Below are 22777 nucleotides of genomic sequence, written 5' to 3' on the forward strand. Positions count from 1 at the left end.
CAACCACTGAAGGCGACTCTGGCCCATTGAGGGGTAGGGACAATCCCTGCCCCTTGGGGTTCCTTTGTTCGGGAGATGTCCTGCACAGGGATTCCCCACCCCCACCCCACCCCCACCGTTTTGGCCCCAGAACCGCCATGGTCTCCGGTCTCCAGCTAAGGCTTGTGAATGGATGCTTCCGGGTCTAAGTCCTATCGCCAATCGCTTCGAAATTTGTCCAAATGAGCTCCCTCATCCAGGTTTGCGAGCATTGCATTCCAGTCCCCTCCCTGCTTCTGCCTGCTGGCATCTCATGCTCTGGCTCAGCAGCTTTCCCACTTTCTCCCACCTGATGCTTCTGTCTCTGTTCTCTCCCTCCCTCCCTTCCTGCTGCTGATACCAAAGCCTTCTCAGTCTCCCGCCAGCTTAGGATGTCTACAAGCAGGACCTTCCCTCTGCCCGGAAGCGTCTACACCCACCCCCTAAACCCCGCCCCCCACTCCCACCCCTACCCCTACCCCGACCCCGTACCGCCCATGAAAAATTTTCGTCTTTCTGTTAGAAAGTCCTGCCTACTTTGTGTGTATGGATGGAAATGTGGCCATGGTATGCTTGTATTTGACTGGCTTCAAGTCTGAGACTACATGTTCCATGTGTCTTGATAACAGCTCAGATATGCTTACAAGATAGCTGCTTGGGCTCAGATTTTTGTAATGACTGAAAAAAGTTATTTTATGCTGTTCTACCTTATTATAAGGAAAAACAGGGAGGAAAATTGGTATGGTTAAAAAACTGTAACAAAAGTTAGCTTAAAACTGGTAAAACCATTAAGACAACCGCATGGCCAGTCATCATTAAGAACAACCATGTGGGCAGTCATCATTTGGACTAGGGACAGGGAAGAGGGAGGTCATATGACTTTACCACCATCTTAGATAGAGGTGACCAGGTGGAAATGGGTCCATCAGGAGATATTAGGTCTCCAAGGTGTTTTGGATTGGGATAGGTTTCTGTATGATAATTCCTGTCCTGTCCTAAAAGCAAGGTTTATAAAAGATAGGATTTAAAACAATGCTGGTTTGCTGATGTATTAAAGCTGTGCCTCCACGCATTCATGTACAGGGATGTATTTTGCTGGCAGCGAGACTCTGTAATCTAAGAGTAATCCCCTTAATATTGGTTAAAAACAAACAAACAAACACTGAATTGTTTGCAAATGTTAAAACTTGGTTTTGCCTTATTATATCTTAGGACCACAGCTGAAAACCAGAGACTGAAATATCCCTTCTAATCTTCTTGCTTTTACTAACATTGGTAAGCTGTGACTGATTGGGCAAACTGTATGCCATATTTAACTTGTATATGCTCTCAAATTTAAGCCTAAACAACATTTATCTAACTCAGCTATATCTAACAGATAATTATAGCCTGATCCTCAAGCACTTCAGAGACCTGAGAATATGACATTTTAATAAAAAGCTTCTCATGACTGAGATGCACCAGCTCCTGGCAGCAGCATCCTGTACCTCCCCCAAGGCCACAGAAGAACTTCCATCTGGAAGCTTGCTTTAAATGTAGCAAAGCCAGCCACGAAGCAAGACAAAAGAAAAAAAAAAAAACTGCTTTGCACTTTAAACCGCTGCCAAGACCCTGCCCAGATTGGACAACGGGTACACTGGGGGTTCGATTGCTCCACTTTGCCCAGACAAGGTAGGTCATTCTCCCCAAATTCCTACCAAACGGGCAAGTCTGTCAGATCTTCTGGACTTGGCAGCTGAAGACTGGTACTGCCTTTGGGACTTCTGTCCCCTAATGACGATGGAGAAACCGGGGACTGCCTGGGTAGCTGATGGTGTTTGGTGACTAGGGTACTTATAAATTGATAGAGTACTGACTACAAACAGTTTTCAGAAGTTCTTAAATTTCTGTGGATTTTACTGGCCCCAGCTTTTAGAGACAGGTTAGCTTTAGAAAAGGTGTGGAGACCTGCAGGTGTCTTCGACTCTGTTCCTCCCTCACTCCTCAGCCTCTCTCTCTCCTCCTTCACTCACTCAACCTCTTCCATTCAGTAAATTTCCTCTGGTTGCCCTCTGAGTACAGACTTAAAGGTGTGTTTCATCGGGCTGAAACCAGGCCCTCGGAAAAATGTTCACACCTTTTAACCCAAAGCTGTATCCTTTTGCTGTGACAGCAAGATGTAAATCTGTTCCTGTTGTTTTACAGACACCTGCAGGCTCCCGCACAGGTCCACCCCTCTCCTTGTGCCAAGGCCAGCCCGCAGGGGGTCCTCCAGATACCTCCTGCACCAACCAGGCAAATCTCTCCAGACTGGAGGGCATATCTGCTCTTTGGTCTGGCTCATTACAGGGCACATCTCCATTCCATTCTTTTCCCACAGCTAGCCCCATTCATAGGGCTAGTGTTAATAATCCGTTGTGTTTTTTTTTTTTTTTTTTTTTTAATCTCCTAGCAACCTGCTTTCTCCACCTCCTCAGGAAACAGGTTCCTGGGGTCTCCAGGATGGCAGCCAACCAAATGCTTCTTCACCCACATCTCCCACTGAGTGTGAGCCCACTGACTCCTGGCTTCCCCCTCCCCATGTGGACCCTTGCCAACAGGAAGCAGCCAGACTTGAACCAGTGTCCATAAATACCTGAGAAGGTTGGGATGTTGGGGATCTCCCCTGGAGCTGCCCTCTCCAGACCCTGCCTAAAGAGATCCGCCAAGCAGTGACTCCAGCCCTGGAGGGTATTTAAGGTCTGGCCCACAGACCTCCCCTTTACAGTTCTCCTCGTGGCTTCTCCCCGTTCCGGGGACCACCCGGGAATGTTTTGCTCAGGTTAAACCTGGATTTATTAATTTGGCTTGACCTGACTGAAAGCATGGGTGGAGTCACTCACCACTGGGGGATTTTTACATATCCAACAGGCCTTTGTAAGACGCCTTGAGTGACAGTGACTGAAACCTCACTGGACTGGCAGTGCAAATCCAGGAGCAGATTCTCTACTGTTAAGACTCTCAGAAAGTAAGAGTTAGTTTCATAGGCTCAATCATAGAGTTCTAGACTAATTTTAAATACAGGTAACCAGAGCACTCCTGACCCTCACTGCTGTGAGCAATTTGTATTCAGCTTTCGGAACCCTATACCTATAACCCAGTGAAAATGAATTTTCAGATCCCCTTGGTGGGAGATTAAATATATATTACATATATTAAAATATATATTTTAAACCATATATAAATATATACACATATATGTGCACACCGTGTGTGTGTGTGTGTGTGTGTGTGTGTGTGTGTGCACATATCCATCTCCCACATCCATCTAAGGATCAGACCAATTCTCCCTGACCCGATACCTTTCCAGTTTTCTCCCCACCCACCTCGGACAAATACTAGGAGGAGAGGCTGTGAACTGTGGCCTCGGACGGTGTGGATATATCTGAGCCAGCAGCGTGCTGTTTACCTAGAAGCCAGGGACCCCTGGGTCCTTGGCCTGCTCTGTGGCCCGCCTCTTTTAACGAGGTCAGAACCCAGCAGAAGGGTGAGGAAATGCCTGTCAACTTGACCTCTTCACCACGCTGGCGTCAGACTTGCTGCTTTCGTGTGGACTTTTCTGTTGACATTTCTGATAGCCCCTTTGGGAAAACTGAAAAACATAACTAAAGGCCAAGGGTCAAGTGGAAGCGAGTCCCCCTGTGAGCGCAGCTTCGTAAAGCCAGTGCTGTGGGCCGCTGCTTAGCACTAACTTTTTTTTTTTTTTTTTTTTTTTTTTTTTTTGGTGCTTTAAAGTAGTTTAAAATGGTGTTTAAAGCGGACCTGACTCCCTCTGCTGGCACTGCCCTAAAATAGCATTAAAATAAACTAAGGACAATGGGAATGTCCACAACTTATTTATTCATGAGCATTGGCCCGAGTGACGGACATTTTATCTTTTATCGGAAGGTCAAACGAATCCACAAAATAGAAACAACTATGCCTATATAAGGCTAAGAAAGCTGTGCCTTGGGGAAATTTCACAAAGATGTCCTGAGGTCAGCTCAGATGAGAAAGAACAGAAGCACGAGGAGTAAGACACATTTGTGGAACCCCAGTTGGAACCCTTCCTTTATTCCTGTGGTCACCTAAATCTGGCACGGTGCGTTCGCCTGCCAAATGTGACGGCTTGGCAGAAATATTATAATATAAAAAGTCGATACTTCTCTATGCACAAGTGACTGTGTTTCTCTCCTCCACGATTTCTATTTTTTCCTTCTTCCCCCTTTCTTTCTTTCTTTTTTTCTTTTTTAGACAGTGTCTCACTCTGTAGACCAGGCTGTTCTCAAACTCACAGAGTTCTGCCTGCCTCTGCCTTCAGAGTGCTGGGGTTGAAGGTGTGAGCCACCACCCCTGGCTAATCTCTCTCTCTCTCTCTCTCTCTCTCTCTCTCTCTCTCAGTCTCTCCATCACGAATATTTGTGGTTGTTTCTACTTTGTGAGTAGTCTTTGTGTCTCTCACTCACATTGTCTAACTTCTTTCTGTTTTTTTTTTTTTTTTTTTTTTTTTTTTCGAGACGGTTTCTCTGTGTAGCTTGCGCTTTCCTGGAACTCACTGGTAGCCCAGGCTGCCTCGAACTCACAAGATCGCCTGCCTCTGCTCGATGCTATTAAACTGCGCCACCACGCCAGCCTCTTCTGTTTTTTATCCACCCCCATCTCTCTTTTCTTATAGGACATGGAGTGCCGCTAAAAATATTTGTTTCCTCTAAAAATAATTTTAAAAAAGATATTTGTTTCTAATCTGCTCATCTAAAGACATTTTGCTGTCTGTTTTACAATGGTTTTCAAGTGACCCACAATTAACCTTTGGGTTTTGGGTTTTTGCAGAATAAGCCTATTTTCATGGCATAGTTTTATGTTACCACCACCCCCCCAACACACACACACACACACACACACACACACACACACACATTCTACTGTAGTATTTGCTGGTCAGCAAAAGTAATGTTCCTGTCTTTGCATGAAATGTACCATAGAAACCAAATAAAATAAGGCTGGTGATATATGCCTTTAATACCAGCACTGGTGTGTGTGTGTGTGTGTGTGTGTGTGTGTGTGTGTGTGAGAGAGAGAGAGAGAGAGAGAGAGAGAGAGAGAGAGAGAGAGAGAGAGAGAGAGGTGGCCAGAGACAGTTGGATTTCTGAGTTAAAGTCTACACAGAGAGCTCCAGGACAGCCAGGGCTACATAGTGTGAGACTTTGTCTCAAAAAAAGCTCCCCAAACATATACAAACAAGTAACATTATATAGACTGAGCAGGTTGTAGTTATGTATTTAGGAATACACACACAACATATATATGTATATGTAACAAGATAAAAGAAGTCATGAATTTGAAAGAGAACAAGGGGGTTACATGGGAGGTTTGGAAGGAAGGAAGGGAAGGGGGAAATGATGTCATTATAATCTCAAAAATATTTTAAAAATGAATCTGAACAAATCCTGGTGCCTGCCAGCCTTTCTTAAACAAACTGGATGCTGTCTACAACCTGGAGCGCACACGGTGTGTAGAGGTTACTAGACTCGGGTGGGGTGGGGGTAGCGGTGGACACCCAGATCGAATCCGATTTTACCTCAAGGAGTTTGGACCACAGTGGAGACCTATCCTTCAGGAAGGCGGTAGGGGCAAAGCAGACAGTGGCACCAAATCGAGACCCCGCGTCTCAGCTCCATCCTTCCCTGCCCCAGGTCCGCTTCATCCTGGGGACCGCCTGGTAGCAGGACCCTAGAGTCGAGCTGACCAACCGAACAGTGCGCGGCACCCGCAGCCCTCCGCCCCGTGCCCCTGCCGCCTCGCGGCACAGCTCTCCCACCCTCCCCTGCTCCTGCGCCTCCACCGCAGGTTCGGGCCCATGCTCCCGCGGAACAGCGTGACTCTGTCTCTGTGCATCTTTCTTTCAGTAACACACACACACACACACACACACACACACACACACACACACACACACACACACTCTGCGCGCGCAGAGCCCCCTCCTAAGTCTCCATCCCAGGCCCCCACCTCTGGTCCCCCGGGCAGAGATCCCTCTCCACTGGCGTCCGCTGTGCGCGCGCTAAGGACTACACTTCGCTTGGCCGTGGCATCTACCTAGTCCCACTTGATTTCAGTGGCTACATTTCAGAAATTTTATTTGATCCAAAAGTTAGGGGTTGGGAGTGGTGGTGGCTATAATCCTCACCTCCTTTACCTAAAACCTGAAAAGGAGACCGGGCAGGACTGGCGTCCACAGTCGAGTTTATTGCAAAGAGCGGTTCTTGTTGGCACTGCTCTTGCTAGCCAGCTCCCGCCCCGCCCCGCGCGGCCCCGCCCCTCCCCGCGCGGCCCCGCCCCTCCCGGGAGCCCCGCCCCCCCCCCCGGAGCCCCGCCCCTCCCCTCCCGGGAGCCCCAGGCCACCCGGGACTCTACCGTCCTCTGCATCCCGCCAGCAGCTAGGACGACCATGGCGAACAGCCACCGCCTCCTGCTGGAGAACGCGCAGCAAGTGGTGCTGGTGTGCGCCCGCGGCGAGCGCTACCTGGCCGGGCCGGCGCTGCGCAGCCTGGCGGTGCTGGAGGGCGCCAGCCTGGTGGTGGGCACGTGAGTAGCCAGGGACAAGGTGGGGTTGGGGTGGGGGGTACCGGAGCTAGAAGCTCTTTCTCCCAACAAAACACCTTCAGAGCGTCTTTCATCGCGGTGATCATCGATGACACCAGGTCTGCAATCTCAGCACTCAGGATACAAAAGGAGAGGTCAGTAGTCCAAGGCCATCCTTGGCGGCATGTAGAGTTTGCACAGGAGACCCTGTCTCAAAAAATAAGAACTAAAAAATACTTTTAAATAACAGTAACATCACATCCTTCCCTTTTTTTTTTCTTCGTTCAAAAAGCACCTGCGGTGTGCATTATGTTGTCAGGCATGGTGGCTCATCCCTTTAATACCAGCACTCTGGAGGCAGAGGCAGGTGGTTTTCAAAGCCAGCCTGATTTACAAAGTGAGTTCCATGACAGCCAATGAGACCCTGTATCAACACACACACACACACACACACACACACACACACACACACACACACACACCAGCTGACCTGCAAAATCAATCAAACCCTGCATTAGGGAATTCATGCTAACACGTAGTTTAGATGCTTTGTTTTTCAGTTCTTTTCTGAAATTAAAAACACACAAATACCCACACCGTCTGAAGAGAAGGGATGGATGTGTATTATTTTGTAATGCTTTCCCCCCCCCCCACTTAGTAGTGAATGGTGAAATCTCAAAATTCAGCTAAGAATGTTCAACTGCCACTAAAGGGGCAATAACAACAAAAACCTAACCCCTTTGGAAGATGATTTCTAGCTTCCTTTAAGAAACTATGTTATTGGATGTGTGTTTTGTTCAAACATGACACCAGGAACCTACCACTGAGTGGCAGCCCACATTCTTAGAAGGTGGAGAGCCCTGTGGTTAATGCAGTTGGGAAGAGAGCTCTGTACTCTCAGAATCCTCCTACACAAGCTGATGCAGACAGAAATCTCCCTCACTAAAACACAACAGCATTCCGGAAGCATCAAAGCCATGGGCTTCAACAGTCCGCTCCCTGCAGGGCCCCTTGTCAAACTCTTTGCCCTGTGGCGCCTGGTTAACTCAGCTTCATGCCAACTGGGCATGCCTCTGACAGCAGAGGAGCTGTGTGTTCAGGCATCATTTAGGGATCTAGTCCTGTGGGGAAGTGGAACGCTGATCTTAGAGAAGAAACTAGCAACCTCTTCTACACATGGTTTGACTTTCGTCTTCTCTATCGCCACCATCTCTTTCCTAAAAACCCAGTAAGGGTTGGCTAACTCCAGGGCATCCAAAAGCTCGTTCAAATCATTCGTCAGAGTTTTCAGAAAAATTTCCCCAAACTTAGTAACTATTTCTTCTTGTTTGTTTGTTTGTTTGTTTTTCCAGTGATGGGTTTATAAAAGCTATCGGCCCTGCTGACGCTATCCAAAGACAGTTTTCTGGAGACACCTTTGAAGAAAGAATTGATTGCTCTGGGAAATGCGTCTTACCAGGTACTGACGCTCTGTTTCTTAAAACTCGGACAACAATTTAACGGTGGCTCTAGGGCAGTGAAGAGGAAGGCAGTCGGTTTGTTTTAAAAGGAGTCTTAACCTCAGTGTTCCAAAGTACCTGGGGCTCCAGGTATTGAAGTTCTGCCTTGCCAATGTGACATCCTTGTAAAGTGACTACAGATCTCTTTCTTTCTTTTTTTTCTTAAGATTTATTTATTTATTATGTATACAGTAAGCCTGCAGGCCAGAAGAGGGTGCCAGATCTCATTATTGATGTTGTGAGCCACCATGTTGTTGCTGGGAATTGAACTCAGGACCTCTGGAAGAGCAGCCAGTGCTCTTAACCACTGAGCCATCTCTCCAGCCCCTCTTTATTTCTTTCTTGAAGCTGCTTGTACCTTCCTGACAGTTCCTTCTCAAAGTAGCCGAGTGTGTATTTTCTAGTCTGTGGTCTCAGTTTTGCTCAGTTAATAGTTTTGCCATCCTAGCTCTAAGGTTTCTTTGGGGAGGGCACAGTTACTGAACAACCAAGCTGGATCTCTCTGAGGGACATTTGTGTGGTGCTGAGTGACTCTCCTGTGTCAGAACTTTCTGGACCAGCCGCGTAGAGGGAACTGCTCAAAGTCTTGTGCTCACACCTTCTCCAAGCGGGGCGGCTCCCACCATGCGCTCAGAGCACCGGATACTGTGGGTCAGGCACCGTCTAAGCGCCTTCCGTTTCTCAACTCTGGTTGCAGGTTTGGTGGATGCGCATACACATCCCGTGTGGGCTGGTGAGAGAGTCCACGAGTTTGCAATGAAGGTAACTGCAGACTGAAGGCCAGCAACTCAACAAAGCTCAGGCAGGGTGTCCCTTCTAATGATGAATAGGTGTAGCTAAAGTTTTCCTGGTTCTGTTCAGCTCCTGCAACCCTGCAGCCAGCTGCTTGAACCCAAGTAAACACACAGAGACTTACATTACTTATTAAACTGTATGGCCGTGACAGGCTTCTTGCTATCTGTTCTTATATCTTAATTAACCCATTTCTATTAATCTATAAGTTGCCACATGGCTCGTGGCTTACGGGTATTTTTACATCTCGCTTCCTCTGTGTCTGCCTGGCGACTCCTGACTCAGCCTTCCTGTTCCCAGAATTCTCTTCTCTGTTTGTCCCGCCTATACTTCCTGCCTGGCTACTGGCCAATCAGCATTTTATTTATACAGAGTGATATCCACAGCACTCCCCCCCCTTTTTTTTTCAAAAAGGAAGGTTTTAACTTTCACATAGTAAAATTACATATAACAGAGCAATTATCAAGCAAGAATTACAGTTACAATATCTAGTCTATTTGTATTTGGCAAAATTAAAGAAGATATCCTATCTATCCTATATTTGTGAGTCTAAGGTTTTATATCTAACTTATCTTTTATCATAACTAAGGAAATTATAACTATCTAGTCTTGCTGTATATCTTTTTAATGGATGTCTTTCCTTGTCTGCAACCACTTTAAGAGAAGGAGCGTCGGAAGGTTTTCAGCTATGGACTGTTTTTCAGAACAGAGCTCAGTAACGTGGTGGCTGATTCTCCACCCCCTTCCTGTATTCTAAATCATTATTTGCAATTTTGAACGAGTTTCAAGAAATAGTTTGAAAAAAAATCACTGTTTGCTGCAGATAAACTTGGAATTTTTTTTGGGGGGGGGGGCAGTTTCGAGACAAGGTTTCTCTGTGTAGCTGTGGAGCCTGTCCTGGAACTCGCTCTGTAGACCAGGCTGGCCTCGAACTCACAGAGATCCACCTTACTCTGCCTCCCGAGTGCTGGGATTAAAGGGGTGTGCCACCACCTCCTGGTGGAAAAATATATTACTATTAAAATCAAACAGTCTTACATTATTCTCTCTCTCTCTCTCTCTCTCTCTCTCTCTCTCTCTCTCTCTCTCTCTCAGAAAAAAATGAGACTTACGAAGAACATAAAATGTAGTTGTATTAGTTACAGGAGCCATAGCTAGCTCCTAAATGGAGCCATTATCACATTGTTAAGGGGGAAAAAAACCCAACTCAGTCCAACCATGACAAATTATTTTGGAAAACAGAAGAATCCTTTTCTTCAGCTACCACCTACCTTCCTCAACAAACTGGAACTGCTTTTAAGGCAATTTTATTATTGGACTGAATTTCAGAGCTAAAAGCCACCTTGGAGATTGTGGTCCAATCCTGAGATGATGGAGAAACTGAAGTCTGGGGAGGGGGGGGCGTAGACGATCTGAGGGTGGCGTCCCAGGTGCATGCTTTGTGTGGACACTCTTCCTACAGCCCAGATAACTAGTGGGGTACAGGGATTGTAGACACATCCTCTTTATTTGCTTGAGTGACAGAAATTAGGCTCCGACTCTGGTGCCCAGCCCTTGGCCTCGGTTGGTAGAGATCTGCACAAGCCCCTAAGCTTTGCTTTCTCGACCGTGCTGAGGGATGGAGACCGAGCTGAGAGTTGGCTGGTTTTGCACCAGGACCAACTTCACCGTTAGAGCACTGAAATACTCCTAGAGCTGAGTGACAGTTAGTTGTTACTGCCTTCGGGTGTCCATTTGCCCGCCCACCACATCACCCATCTCTACCTCTCAAGTACTTTTTGGGACTCCCTTCTGCACACGCCGGGGGGGGGGGCGTCTTTAAGGACTACGTGCCCCTTTCTGATCGGGCTGTTAGTGCCTGTGCCCTATCGCTTCTTAAACTGATTGATTGATTGAAATAGGGTCTCTTGTCGCCCAGGCTGACCCCCCTGCCTGTACCATGCCTCGCTGCTTCTTAACCGGCTTGTAAAGTTGATTTTATTAAGCTTTATTTTTAAGTGTGTGTGTGAGAGAGAGAGGGAGAGGGAGGGAGGGAGGGAGGAGGGAGAGAGAGAGAGAGAGAGAGAGAGAGAGAGAGAGAGAGAGAGAGAGAGAGAGAGAGAGAGAGAGAGAGAGAGTCAATCAGAGTCCCCAAGAGTGACAGCTGATGTGTGTGCGCGGCCACGTGGATGCTGGGAACCGAACCCCAGTCTTCTGCAACAGCGCGCTTGCTCTTTCCTGCTGAACCCCTTCTTCATCATCGTCTACTGTCACCCCCGGAGGTAGGTTCTGTAGAGCTACTCTGTACCCTCCCTGAGTGAGCCATGCCTTGGTTCAGTTGGCAGGGGCCACGTACATGGACATTCACCAGGCCGGAGGCGGGATCAACTTTACGGTGGAGCACACGCGCCACGCCTCCGAGGAGGAATTGTTCCGCTCCTTCCGGCGGCGGCTGCAGTGCATGCAGAGGGCCGGCTCCACCCTGGTGGAGTGCAAGAGCGGCTACGGCCTCGACCTGGACACGGAGCTCAAGATGCTGCGCGTCATCGAGCGCGCCCGGCGGGAGCTGCACCTCGGCCTCTCGGCCACGTACTGCGGGGCTCACTCGGTCCCCAAGTAATCTCCGGGTGGGGCGCAGCTGTCACTCGGGCGTTGGGAACGGAGCCAGGGCTGTGTTCTCTGGAGGGTGGAGGGGCTCTCGCACTTCATCTCTTGCCCGGAGACCATCGGGAGAAGCTTCTGGGAGATGTTTTTTTTTTTTTTTTTTCCTGAGCTGAGGATCGAACCCAGGGCCTTCAAGCACTCTACCACTGAGCTAAATCCCCAACCCCGAGATGTTCTGTTTCTAAAGGTCGTGGTGCTCAGGTGGTTTGAGGAAGGGGGTCCAATAACCTCTTCAGTTTTCTTAGTCCCTTAAGGTTGAAAACGGAGAAAATGCTTCAAGCCTTCTTTTCATTAGTATAAAGAATGGCCCCTTGCGAGTCCTTTCCAATTATCGCTACTAATTCAAATAATTTCCCAGGATAATCAATTAGCTTAAACCACTGTAAAAATCACTAGTTATTTTTTTCTTTTTATTTATTTCTTTTTCTTCCTCCCTCCCTCCCTCCCTCTTTCTTTCTTTCTTTCTTTCTTTCTTTCTTTCTTTCTTTCTTTCTTCCTTTTCTTTCTTTCTTTCTTTCTCTTCCTTCCTTCCTTCCTTCCTTCCTTCCTTCCTTCCTTCCTCCTCCTTCCTTCCTTCCTTCTCTTTCTTTCTTTCTTTCTTTCTCAGACAGGGTTTCTCTGTGTAGTTTTGGTGCCTGTCCCGGAACTTGCTCTGTAGCACAGGCTGGCCTCAAACTCACAGAGATCCACCTGCCTCTGCCTCCCAACTGCTGGGATTGAAGGCGTGCGCTACCACCCAGCGAAAAAATCACTAGTTATTTCCTCTAGGAGACCAAAGTGTGTCGTCTCGGTGTCTGCAGGAGGGCTTTCATTAATCTGTTTACTCCATAGCAAATATTTTCATTTTATTAATGTGATCTCTCTCTAGCCTCTACCTTTATCTGAAGAATCTCTGCTACTTGGCTTTATAAAGAGAACTCTGTCTCTTATAGCCTAGCTGTTCAGTTCCTTTCTAGCCCGGAACTTCCAGACAGGAAGGTACAAGGTCCTGGTCTCAAAGGTCGCAGAGTGGTTGTCTCCATACTCTTTGCCCAGTCTACATCTTGATGACTGGAACATACACCCACCATAGACTTATGTTACAAACAGTATCTAAACTTCAATCACTTCAATTCATTTTTAGCTTTTTTTTGCTTTTATGAACTTCAAACTATTATTTGATTATTTAAAACTGTGTATTTGCTGGTGTGACACGCTTTAATCCAGCACTCGGAGCAGAGCAGGGATCTCTGTGAGTTCAGCAGCTGGACTACAAGTGAGTTCAGGAAAAGCGCAAAGCTACACAGAGAAACTGTCGAAAAACAACAACAACAACAAAAAAAAACACCTGTGTATATACAAGATGCAGTTTGGAAATGCACATACATTGTGAAGTGGCTGAATCACACTAACATGCATGACTTCACTTACCACTCTTTGTGGAGGAAAGCCTTCAAATCTTTTTTGGAGTGGTTTGAAGGAATACAGTATACTGAGAATCACTATGGCACTGTGTCTTATAGGAACGTAATTGCTAATATTGATATTCACTTACGATCTTCAATCAGAAGAACCAAAAAAGTAACACTAACGTTTTGTATTAAAAACACACCCGAGGCATGATGGTTGCATGCCTTTAATGCCAGCACCCAGAAGGCAGAAGCTGGCTGATCTCTGTGAGTTTGAGGCTAGCCTGGTCTACACAGGAAGTTTCAGGCCAGCCAGAGCTACATTGTGAGATTTTTGTCTCAAAAAAAAAAAAAAAATTCCCGATCATGCAGGAAAGAAATAAAAATACTTGTTATTTCCAGTTATCCTTGTTTTAAACTTTTAGCATTTCTATTTTTGAAATTACTGAAGTTTGAACTGAGACTTTTGAAAGAGCCTGTCTGTAGAACGTTGTAGATAGTTTCAAGTGGAGTGTCAAGTGTGAGACAGCCTGCTTCTTAATTTTCTAAGTATTGAAACCTGAGTTTAAATGCAGCTTAACTGTTAGCTAGGCCATTTTTAAAGGGTGTTTCTTAACTGTTTCAAACATGAACAGCACACATGCCATAAAGGATTGTCTACCCCTTGCTCTATGTCACGGCTGTGAGAAGTAGGAATAGCTTATGTAAATACCCTGCTTCTTGACCTCTGCTGGTCCACCTGCGTGTTTTGCTGCGTGAGAACCACCGTGCCAAATACAGGGCTGGAGGTTTTTTTTGTTTTTGTTTTTCAAGACACGGTTTCTCTGTGTAGTTTTGCACCTTTCCTGGAACTCACTCTGTAGACCAGGCTGGTCTCGAACTCACAGAGATCCGCCTGCCTCTGCCTCCTGAGTGCTGGGATTAAAGGCCTGTGCCATCACTGCCCAGCTACAACTCCCAAGTTCTACAGAGCGTTTCAAGACTTTCTGCCCCCTGCCCCACTCCTGTTAGTGAGGCAGGATGCCTAGGTGAAGGCTCCAGGAATACTTGAGAATAGAGAAGAAAAAGAAAAGAGGAAGTATGACAGCTGGGGCTCAGAGGGTCCTCTAGTGTCCTTGAGAGAGAAATTCAGCCTTGCTGGCATCCCCGAAGGCCACACAGCCTCGTGAGGCTGAGCAGTTTATATCTCTGCGTATTATGTATAACAAGGTCTTTCAAATGGAAGCCTCATTCGTCACCACCCCTGCTGTGTGAGCATGGTACAACTGCTGAATGCTCTGGCTTCTTTTCTGGACTTTTCCTCTTCCTTTCTGAAGCCTAAGCTCACTTGCCTATACTGTTTATTATTCTTCCTTTATTAAACTATATATAGTCTTTAATGTATATATAGTGCACATAATAAATACATGTATTAAGCAGTGCATTACATATGAAATTAAAGAATATGCATGTTAAAGAATATATATATTTAAATAAATAAAAACATATATAAAGAATATGCCCACGATTATCTCATTTCTTCCCACTAGAGGAAAAACCGCCATTGAAGCCGCTGATGACATCATCAGTAACCACCTACCAAGGCTGAGAGAACTCAGAGAAAACGGGGAACTTCACGTTGACAACATAGATGTGTTCTGTGAGAAAGGTGTCTTTGATCTGGATACCACCAGAAGGATTCTTGAAGGTGGGAAAAAGATGGGGTTACAGATCAACTTCCACGGGGATGAGCTCCACCCGATGAAGGCTGCCGAGGTATGGCTGACAGTTGGCTCTTTCCTGCACACTGATGCTGCAGAATACGTGACCCATTTGGTCAGAGTTAGGAGTGCCCTTCTGAAAAGGTAGAGAATGGGCAGTTTCTGGTCTGGCTGAGCCTGGGGACCCCTGACCTCTGTAGGAACTTTCTTGAGGAACCGGGGGATGGCTCCTTCAGTAAAATGCTGGCCTTGGAAGTACAAAGACTCAGGGCTGATTCCCAAGACCCATGTAAGGCAGTCTAGGCATGGTGGTATGTGCTTCTAATCCCAACCGTGGAGAGGGAGAGAGATAAGCAGATCCGGGTCTCTAGACTAGAGTACTTGGTGAATTCCAGACCTGCAAACAAAACAAAAACAAGGCTTGGAGAGATGGCTCAGAGGTTAAGAGCACCGGCTGCTCTTCCAGAGGACCTGAGTTCAATTCCCAGCAACCACAAGATGGCTCACAACCTCCTGTAATGAGATCTGGTGCCCTCTTCTGGCCTGCAGGGACACATGCAGGCAGAATACTGTACACAAATAAATAAATCTTAAAAAAAAAAAAAAAAAGCTCTGTGAAAAAGAGAGAAAAGGAAGGACGGACAGACCAACAGGTGGTCAGTACCTGAGAAACAATGCTTGAGGTTGCCACACAGGCACACACACACATAGGCACAGAGACAAACACACACGCACATTTATACACATTCACAACAGATACACACAGAGACACTCATACACATACATGCACACACAGACACTCTCTCACACAGAGACATGCACATAAGCCATACACATAGACACAGACACATACAAACACACAGACAGACACACAGGGCACACACAGACACACATACATCCACACACACACTTGCACACACAGACATACCCACACGGAAGGGTCCACACAGGCACATGTGCATTCGTATCTACACACAGGCTTGGGCACACACAACTTATTTCTGTCTGCCCATCGTTTCCCGTGGTGGCTGTTGCCCTGCGCTTGCTAAGCAGGTGCTTGAGCACTGTGCTGCCCCTAGCCTGGTTATTTCTTTTATCGTCTCCTGTGACGTTTATTATGGACACAGTGAAGAGAAGCATCCCTGTGATGTCATTTGCTAAATCCATGGCATGTTCCGGTTGGCACGTGAATTAGCTACTTTCCTGTCACATGACAAATAGCCAGCTGAAGAGCTTTACAAGGGAGGGCTTATTTTGTCTCATGGTTTAGGGACACGGTCTGTTATGGTGGGGAAGATGTGGGGGTGGGAGCGTGAGGCAGATGTCACCTTATTGTCACAGTCAGGAAGCAGAGGAATGCTGGGAACTGCTGTGGATGATTGATAGATAAAGTGCCGATTGGCCAGTAGCCAGGCAGGATGTATAGGCAGGACAAGGAGAGAAGAGAATTCTGGGAAGTGGAAGGCTGAGGCAGAGAGATGCTGCCAGCCACCGCCATGAGTACCAACATGTAAGATACTGGTAAGCCACGAGCCACGTGGCAACTTATAGACTAATAGAAATGGGTTAACTTAAGATATAAGAAGTTAGCAAGAAGCCTGCCATGGCCATGCAGTTTGTAAGCAATATAAGTCTCTGTGTTTACTTGGTTGGGTCTGAGCGGCTATGGGACTGGCGGGTGACAGAGATTTGTCCTGACTGTGGGCAAGGCAGGACTGGAGAAAACTTCAGCAATAGGGAACCCACTTGCTTTTTCCTTTTTTATTCGACCTAAGCCCCGCCTCTATGGGACAGTGTCACCCACATTCATAGAGCTCCACCTGCTTCTGCCTCCCCAGTGCCGGGATTAAAGGTGTGCCGTCATGTCCAGCTGTGTCTAGGTGTTTATCCTGTAAACTTAGAGCTGAATGAAACAACCACCCTTGAGAGAGACATAAACAGGTGCAGATGGTCCACCTGGGTCTCAAGTTCAATGGATCTGACTTGCTGTCTTAATGTCATTTTCAAACCTTGGCTCATGTCTCATGCCTCCATGAACACCACCATCCTTTGTCTGTCGGCTATGTCAAAAACGTGGGCACCAATCAGAATCCTCCCTCCCCCGACTCTGTCAGCCAATCACCAAGTCTGCCCAGTTCTATTCCCATGAATCTCTATGTCCCTATCTCTTACGTTACTGGGTGGCACAAACCTCCAGCAGCCTACTAGGATTTCTGCCCTGCTCACTTGCCCTTCATTCTTGACTCCATTTTAACTCAGCCTTCTGACCCACTTCCCCTGGGCAGTCCATCCTTCCCCTCTTACAGGCTTTGAATGTTGGAAGTTGTAAAGACTGTGGGGCTTCTAAAAATTGGACTTTATAATGTTCGTATTAGTGTGTGATCTCTGGGATGAACAAGAAAGGGAAGGTTATGACTTCACAGTCATATTTGTGGGTCAAATTGACTAGGGGTTAGTGGGGGTGGCTAGTCTTATGTCAACTTGACACAAGCTAGAGTCATCTGAAAGGAGGGAACCTCAGTTGAGAAAAAGCCTCCATAAGATCAACTGCAGAGCATTTTCTTAAATAATGATTGATGGGGGAGGGCCTAGCCCATCGTGGTACCATCTCTGGGTTGGTAGTCCTGGGTTCTATAAGAAAGCAGGCTGAGCAAGCCATGATGAGCCAGCCAGTAAGCAGCACCCCTCCATGACCTCTGCATCAGCTCCTGCCTCCAGGTTTCTGCACTGAGATCCTGTCCTGACTTCCTTTGGTGATGAACAGTGATGTAGAAGTACAAGCCACATTACCGCCCCCTCCCAGTTTGCTTTGGTCATGGTGTTTTATCACAGCAATAGTAACCCCAACTAAGACAAGGCTTAGAATTTTGCTCTTAGTATAAATTCTGACCTTGGTACGTGGGTACCAGGATCTGGACCTTCCTTATCTCTCCCCTTATTTCTTTCCTATTTTTTCACCTCCTCTGCCTCTCTGTCAGGAACCAACCACAACAGACTACTTTTAACATCCTATGCTTCGAACATGCTGTTTCTCTAATGTGGATAATTCAGACTCTCATCCATGTTTCACCTTAGCTGCCCCTTCTCTTGGACCCCATCCCAAATCTCCTAAATGTTAGACTGTGCCTTCACCCTGTTTTTCTCCCAATGGCTAAGCTTGCACCCACCACTTGAAACTCCCTATCTCTGGAGGTTAGTATAGTGCCTGGGATACATGTTTGCATGTGTTTGCTGAGTTTGTTGAATGAATGTGATCTGCGTGGTCAATGAGTTACTATTGGTCAGAGAGAGCAACTGGCAGATAAAACTGCGAGAACCCAATACCCATAATAAGTAGATCAAATTTGGAAAGCAAGGGTGATTCCAAAGTCAGAGAGGAACCCCCACCCACCCAAGGAGTTTCCTGAGGACCACCAGACTTCCCAGATCATCTGTCCCAGACATCTTCAGACAGGAGCACACTGCAGATTCAGGGGGTCAGCCCCTCCCTCTGGTTAGGACATGACAGCCTTTCACGGCCATGGTGTAACAGCAAATGACAGTCTGGATTCTTCCCCTTGGGTTGTTTAACATGCCAGTCCTCAGCTTGGAATTGTGTGTGTGTGTGTGTGTGTGTGTGTGTGTGTGTGTGTGTGTAACGCATCCCATCAGGAATAAAGTATATGGCAGACCACACTGAGGAGAGACCACTCTGAGGTTTCCCCAGTCATTACTCAGTCATTCCTGAGTCGTTTCTGGCAATCAAGTCTCAATGTTTCTTCTGGAGAAAAAAACCACTTTAAAGTTGATAGCCTCAAATTATTTAAAGTTTTTTGTTCTTTTTATTTTACCTGAACTTTCCTCCCAGAGTGGATGGCATTCCAAGACAGCCATATTTGTTGTTTCTGTGAATGCTAGTTAGATTTTATTACCAATATTATTCCCAGTTTTTATTCTGATTCCTGAGAGTCATGAAATTAAGATTCAGAAAATACCAATTGTGTTTAAGATTAATTTTTTTTTAACAAGGTCTCTATTGTGTTGGCTGCCCTGGAACTCACTATAAAGCTAGCCTAGGCTGGCAATTCTCCTGCCTCAGTCTTCCAAGTGCTTGGATCACCTATGTGAGCCACCATACCCCACTTTAAGACTAGTTTTTAGCAACACACTAATTTTCAAATGGCTGTCCATGACAAACCCTGTATCTGTCTGGGGACCTGTGCTCATCAGAAGTAGTTGACAAGAATTCTCCTTCTCGGAGCTGGGGAAGCAGCGTCACGGCAACGTATTGAACTGTTGTACGGTAAACCTTTCCCTTTCTGCCCATCCTGCCTAGCTCGGGGCTGAACTAGGAGCACAGGCCATCAGTCACCTGGAGGAGGTCAGTGATGAAGGCATCGCCGCCATGGCTGCGGCCCGGTGTGCCGCCATCCTCCTGCCCACCACGGCCTACATGCTGAGGTAAGGACCTTTCGCACCCTGACACGTGGCCTTCAAGTACAGGTTGTGAGGACATAGACGTCCAGGGCGCCTAGGCACCGGTCCACACAAACTCCCGAGGATGCTGATGGTAGAAACTTAGATGCCAAGAGCTGCAGCAACAGGGTATAAGGTCATCGTCCTAAAGGTGCAAACCATAGATAAACCCATACAACGTTGGGGAGCTAATGCTCTCTCCTACCCCACCACTTGCCCTGGAGCTTTCTTTCCTCTTCTAGAAATGTTCCCTTTGTTCTTGCAAAAGTGTTGTTGTTTGTTTTTTTACTTTTCTGGGGGGCCCGCCACCCAGCTCCCAAATAAATCACACACAAAGGCTTATTCTTAATTATAAATGCCCAGCCTTAGCTTGGCTTGTTTCTAGCCAGCTTTCCTTAAATCATCCCATCTACCTTTGCCTCTGGGCTTTTCCCATTCTCTCACTTCTGTAAATCTTACTCTGTGGCTTGCTGTGTAGCTGGGTGGCTGACCCCTGATGTCCTTCTCTTTCCTCTCTCGTTCCTTGATTTTTTTTTTCTCATCCCAGATTCTCCTTCTATATATCCTCTCTGCCTGCCAGCCCCACCTATCCTTTCTCCTGCCTCCCTATTGACCATTCAGGGCTTTATGAGACCACCAGGTGTTTTAGACAGGCCCAGTCACACAGCCTCACTGAGTTAAACAAATGCAACATAAACAAAAGCAACACACCTTAAAATAATAATAACACAAAAGTTCCAGCTGGAGACTGACAGCTTTCCCCCCTCCCCTTAGGTTGAAGCAGCCTCGAGCCAGGAAGATGCTGGATGAGGGAGTCATAGTTGCCCTGGGCAGTGATTTCAACCCCAATGCATACTGTTTTTCAATGGTAATTACTTTCCAGGTATTTTTCTAAACAGAGTAAACCGTGGAACAGATAAATGTTTAAATTTTTCATTAGTTGTGAAAATGTATTTAAAAATCAAAAAAAAATATGTCTCTGAGAAGAAGGAGGAAAAGGGTACAGTCGGTGGTTTAATTGAATTTTTCTACACACACAAATGCCTCCAGGACTGAAGAGAGAAATCTCGATTTGAATTATCTTCTGATTCAGCTTTGAGACTTTGGGTTTTGTAATAAGCTGTTTTCCTTCTCTGGGGTGTAACAGAAACAGTGAGGATTTATAGGATAAAGGTACAGGCAAATTTCCTGCACAGCAATGAATCTTGAAAAATCGGAATATTAACTACACAGTACTATTCAATAATAAAGTTTAAGAATCTTATGTGTAAATTTGCATTTTCCCATAGCAACTTAGATATATATATAACTTATATGTGTGTAATATATAACACACTATATATTTTATATATACATATATACATATACATACATATGTACGTGTGTATATATATGTATGTATATATATATACACTTTTTGGAGGAAGGGGAGTGGAATAAAAACCTGGGGCCTTTTGCATACTAAGCAGGAACTATTTCTGAGCTTTTCTTTCCAGGCACACATTTAACTGTCTTTACTTGTACTCTGCGGAGAAGCATCCCAATTTAGCAATGGCTGCTCCGTTGTCCTCCAATACTTTCTCTTCTTGCCTTAGCCCATGGTCATGCACCTGGCCTGTGTGAACATGAGAATGTCCATGCCAGAGGCCTTGGCCGCTGCCACCATCAATGCGGCTTATGCGCTGGGGAAATCCCGCACACACGGATCTCTGGAAGTTGGCAAGCAGGGCGACCTCGTCATCATCAACGCATCCAGGTGAGGGGCCTCCCAAGCTGGTACTAACGGTGGTAACTGTTAGCTGTCTTATTTGATGCCCATGTAGGCACGTTTTAGATCCCTTCCCACTTGGTATTAGTATCAGGCTCTGTGTAGCCTCCGCCCTACCCAGCCCCCTCTATTTTTACCCCCTTCCAACCAGAAAGTCTCCCTTGAGCTCCTCAACTACACGGAAAACCAAGTCTTCAGGTCTCTTCACCGGCTTTGCGTCTGTCACGGGTCTCCGACTCCTGCTGTTTCCCTGGACTTTGGACTTGTTCCCGGGTCTGTGTGTTTGAGTTTGTGCTTTACCTCCCGACCTTTTGCTCGTTCGCAGCTCTGTGTGTCACTCTGGCTCTGACTGATTCTTTCTCTGACTCATGGAATCAAACGGCTCTCAACGCCTCCACTCGGCTGCTCTCTTCCTGAGTTCTTCATTCTCCCCCGAGGTCTACGACCTGGGCCTCCCATGCTGCAAGTTGGCTCCTAGTGTCTAAATCTAGATGCTGGCGAGGTTATGTCTCTTTTGACTCTCACGAGCCTGTCCCAGTCCTCGGGCCCCATGTTCTCTAGAGGAGAGCAGCTCCATCATTGTACTCCTTCTGGAAGAATCGCCTCCTTCGACCAAAGATACTATGGACGTGCCACTCATGAATCAGTTTTTTCAAGTTCAGGGTCTGCAGAACTGGCTCAGTCCATACAACACTGGCTGTGTGAGCATGAGGACCTGAAGTTTAGCCCCGGTGCCCACGAAAAACACCAGGCTTGGCACGGTGGGCCTGGGGAAACAGAGATGGGGGACCCCTGGGGCTCCCCCAGCCAGTCTAGTCAGACCGAGGGACTCCAGGTTCAGTGACAGACCTGCCTCCAAAAGTAAGGTGGGCAGTGATTCAGGAAGACACCCGATGTGACCTCTTGGCCTTCATGTGCACCCACACAGGTGAGCAGGCATACCCTACATGTACTCATATACACAAACGTACATGCTCACACGCGCGCACGCATGAGCACACAGAATTCACTTTAAATCATCGTGTGCTGACACAGTGATGCTTTTGACTTACATACACTGAAGCAGCTGTTTGGTTTCTTTCTAGGTGGGAACATTTGATTTACCAGTTCGGCGGCCATCATGAATTGATTGACTATGTTATAGTTAAAGGAAGAGTCATCTATAAAAAGTGACAGGTCTGGGGCTGGAGAAATGGCTCAGAGGTTAAGAGCATTGACTGCTCTTCCAGAGGTCCTGAGTTCAATCCTGATGGTGGCTCACAACCATCCGTAATGAGATCTGGTGCCCTCTTCTGGCCTGCAGTCATATATGCTGTATACAAAATAAATAAATAAATCTTAAAAAAAAAAAAAAAAAAAAAAAAAGTGACAGGTCTGGGCTAATGAGTCGGCTTAGTGGGCAAAGTCTCCTGTCACCAAACCTGGTGACCGGAGTTCGGCCTCTGGGACTCAGCTGGTGGAAGGAGAGAATGCCTGAGAGTCACTCTGACCTCCACGTACTCACTGTGGTGTGTACCCGATCTCACGCGCATGCACGCACGCACGCACGCACACCTCCACATAACCTCTACGTAACCTCCACATACTCACTGTGGTGTGTACCTGATCATACGCACACACGTGTGTGTGTGTGTGTGTGTGTGTGTGTGCGCACACACACAGGCACGCACACACGCATGCACACCTCCACATAGCTAAATGTAGAAAGATAAAAATACATTTCAAAAATGATAGATCTGGAAGGAATGAGAAGACACTTTCTCTGTATCCACTAAGTCCACGTGAGTTAAAGCGCTTCCGGGGTTTGCCAGGTCGGTCCATGTCACTTCGGCCTCCTCGTTCGTCAGCACTCTGCTGTCCCCTTGAAAACCCAAGGGGTTAGTTTATTCGACTCAAGCATGTGTACCTGGATGTGCACACAGGTAAACCTCTTGT

At 46.8% G+C, this 22777-nt stretch overlaps 2 protein-coding genes across 4 annotated transcripts in view; one reads left to right on the forward strand and one right to left on the reverse strand.

Moving 5' to 3' along the window:
• The window catches only part of Ccdc38 (coiled-coil domain containing 38), a 48494-nt gene extending 42698 nt beyond the window's left edge, over window positions 1-5796 (reverse strand). Inside the window, exon 1 of one of the 2 annotated variants that reach the window (XR_005089441.1) lies at window positions 5594-5795. The gene's annotated coding sequence lies outside the window, so the exon portion shown is untranslated. Of the gene's footprint in view, window positions 1-5593 lie in introns of both variants that reach the window. The other variant, XM_037196816.1, reaches the window with a different exon arrangement.
• Window positions 5797-6402: 606 nt separating this feature from the next.
• Amdhd1 (amidohydrolase domain containing 1) lies at window positions 6403-22167 on the forward strand. 2 transcript variants are annotated; one of them, XM_037196817.1, is made up of 9 exons: window positions 6403-6600; window positions 7950-8056; window positions 8794-8858; window positions 11206-11483; window positions 14449-14674; window positions 18935-19059; window positions 19849-19942; window positions 20670-20830; window positions 21168-21891. In XM_037196817.1, exons 1-9 carry the CDS (start codon window positions 6464-6466, stop codon window positions 21193-21195), a joined length of 1221 nt encoding a protein of 406 aa, XP_037052712.1. In that variant the 5' UTR covers window positions 6403-6463; the 3' UTR covers window positions 21196-21891. The 2 variants fall into 2 exon arrangements, with proteins under 2 accessions (XP_037052712.1, XP_028736073.1); XM_028880240.2 differs by lacking the exon at window positions 21168-21891 and adding an exon at window positions 21928-22167 and having other exon boundaries at window positions 6404-6600.
• The last annotated feature ends 610 nt before the right edge of the window (window positions 22168-22777 follow it).

This window comes from Peromyscus leucopus, chromosome 18, assembly GCF_004664715.2.
Source record: "Peromyscus leucopus breed LL Stock chromosome 18, UCI_PerLeu_2.1, whole genome shotgun sequence".
Lineage (NCBI taxonomy): Eukaryota > Metazoa > Chordata > Mammalia > Rodentia > Cricetidae > Peromyscus > Peromyscus leucopus.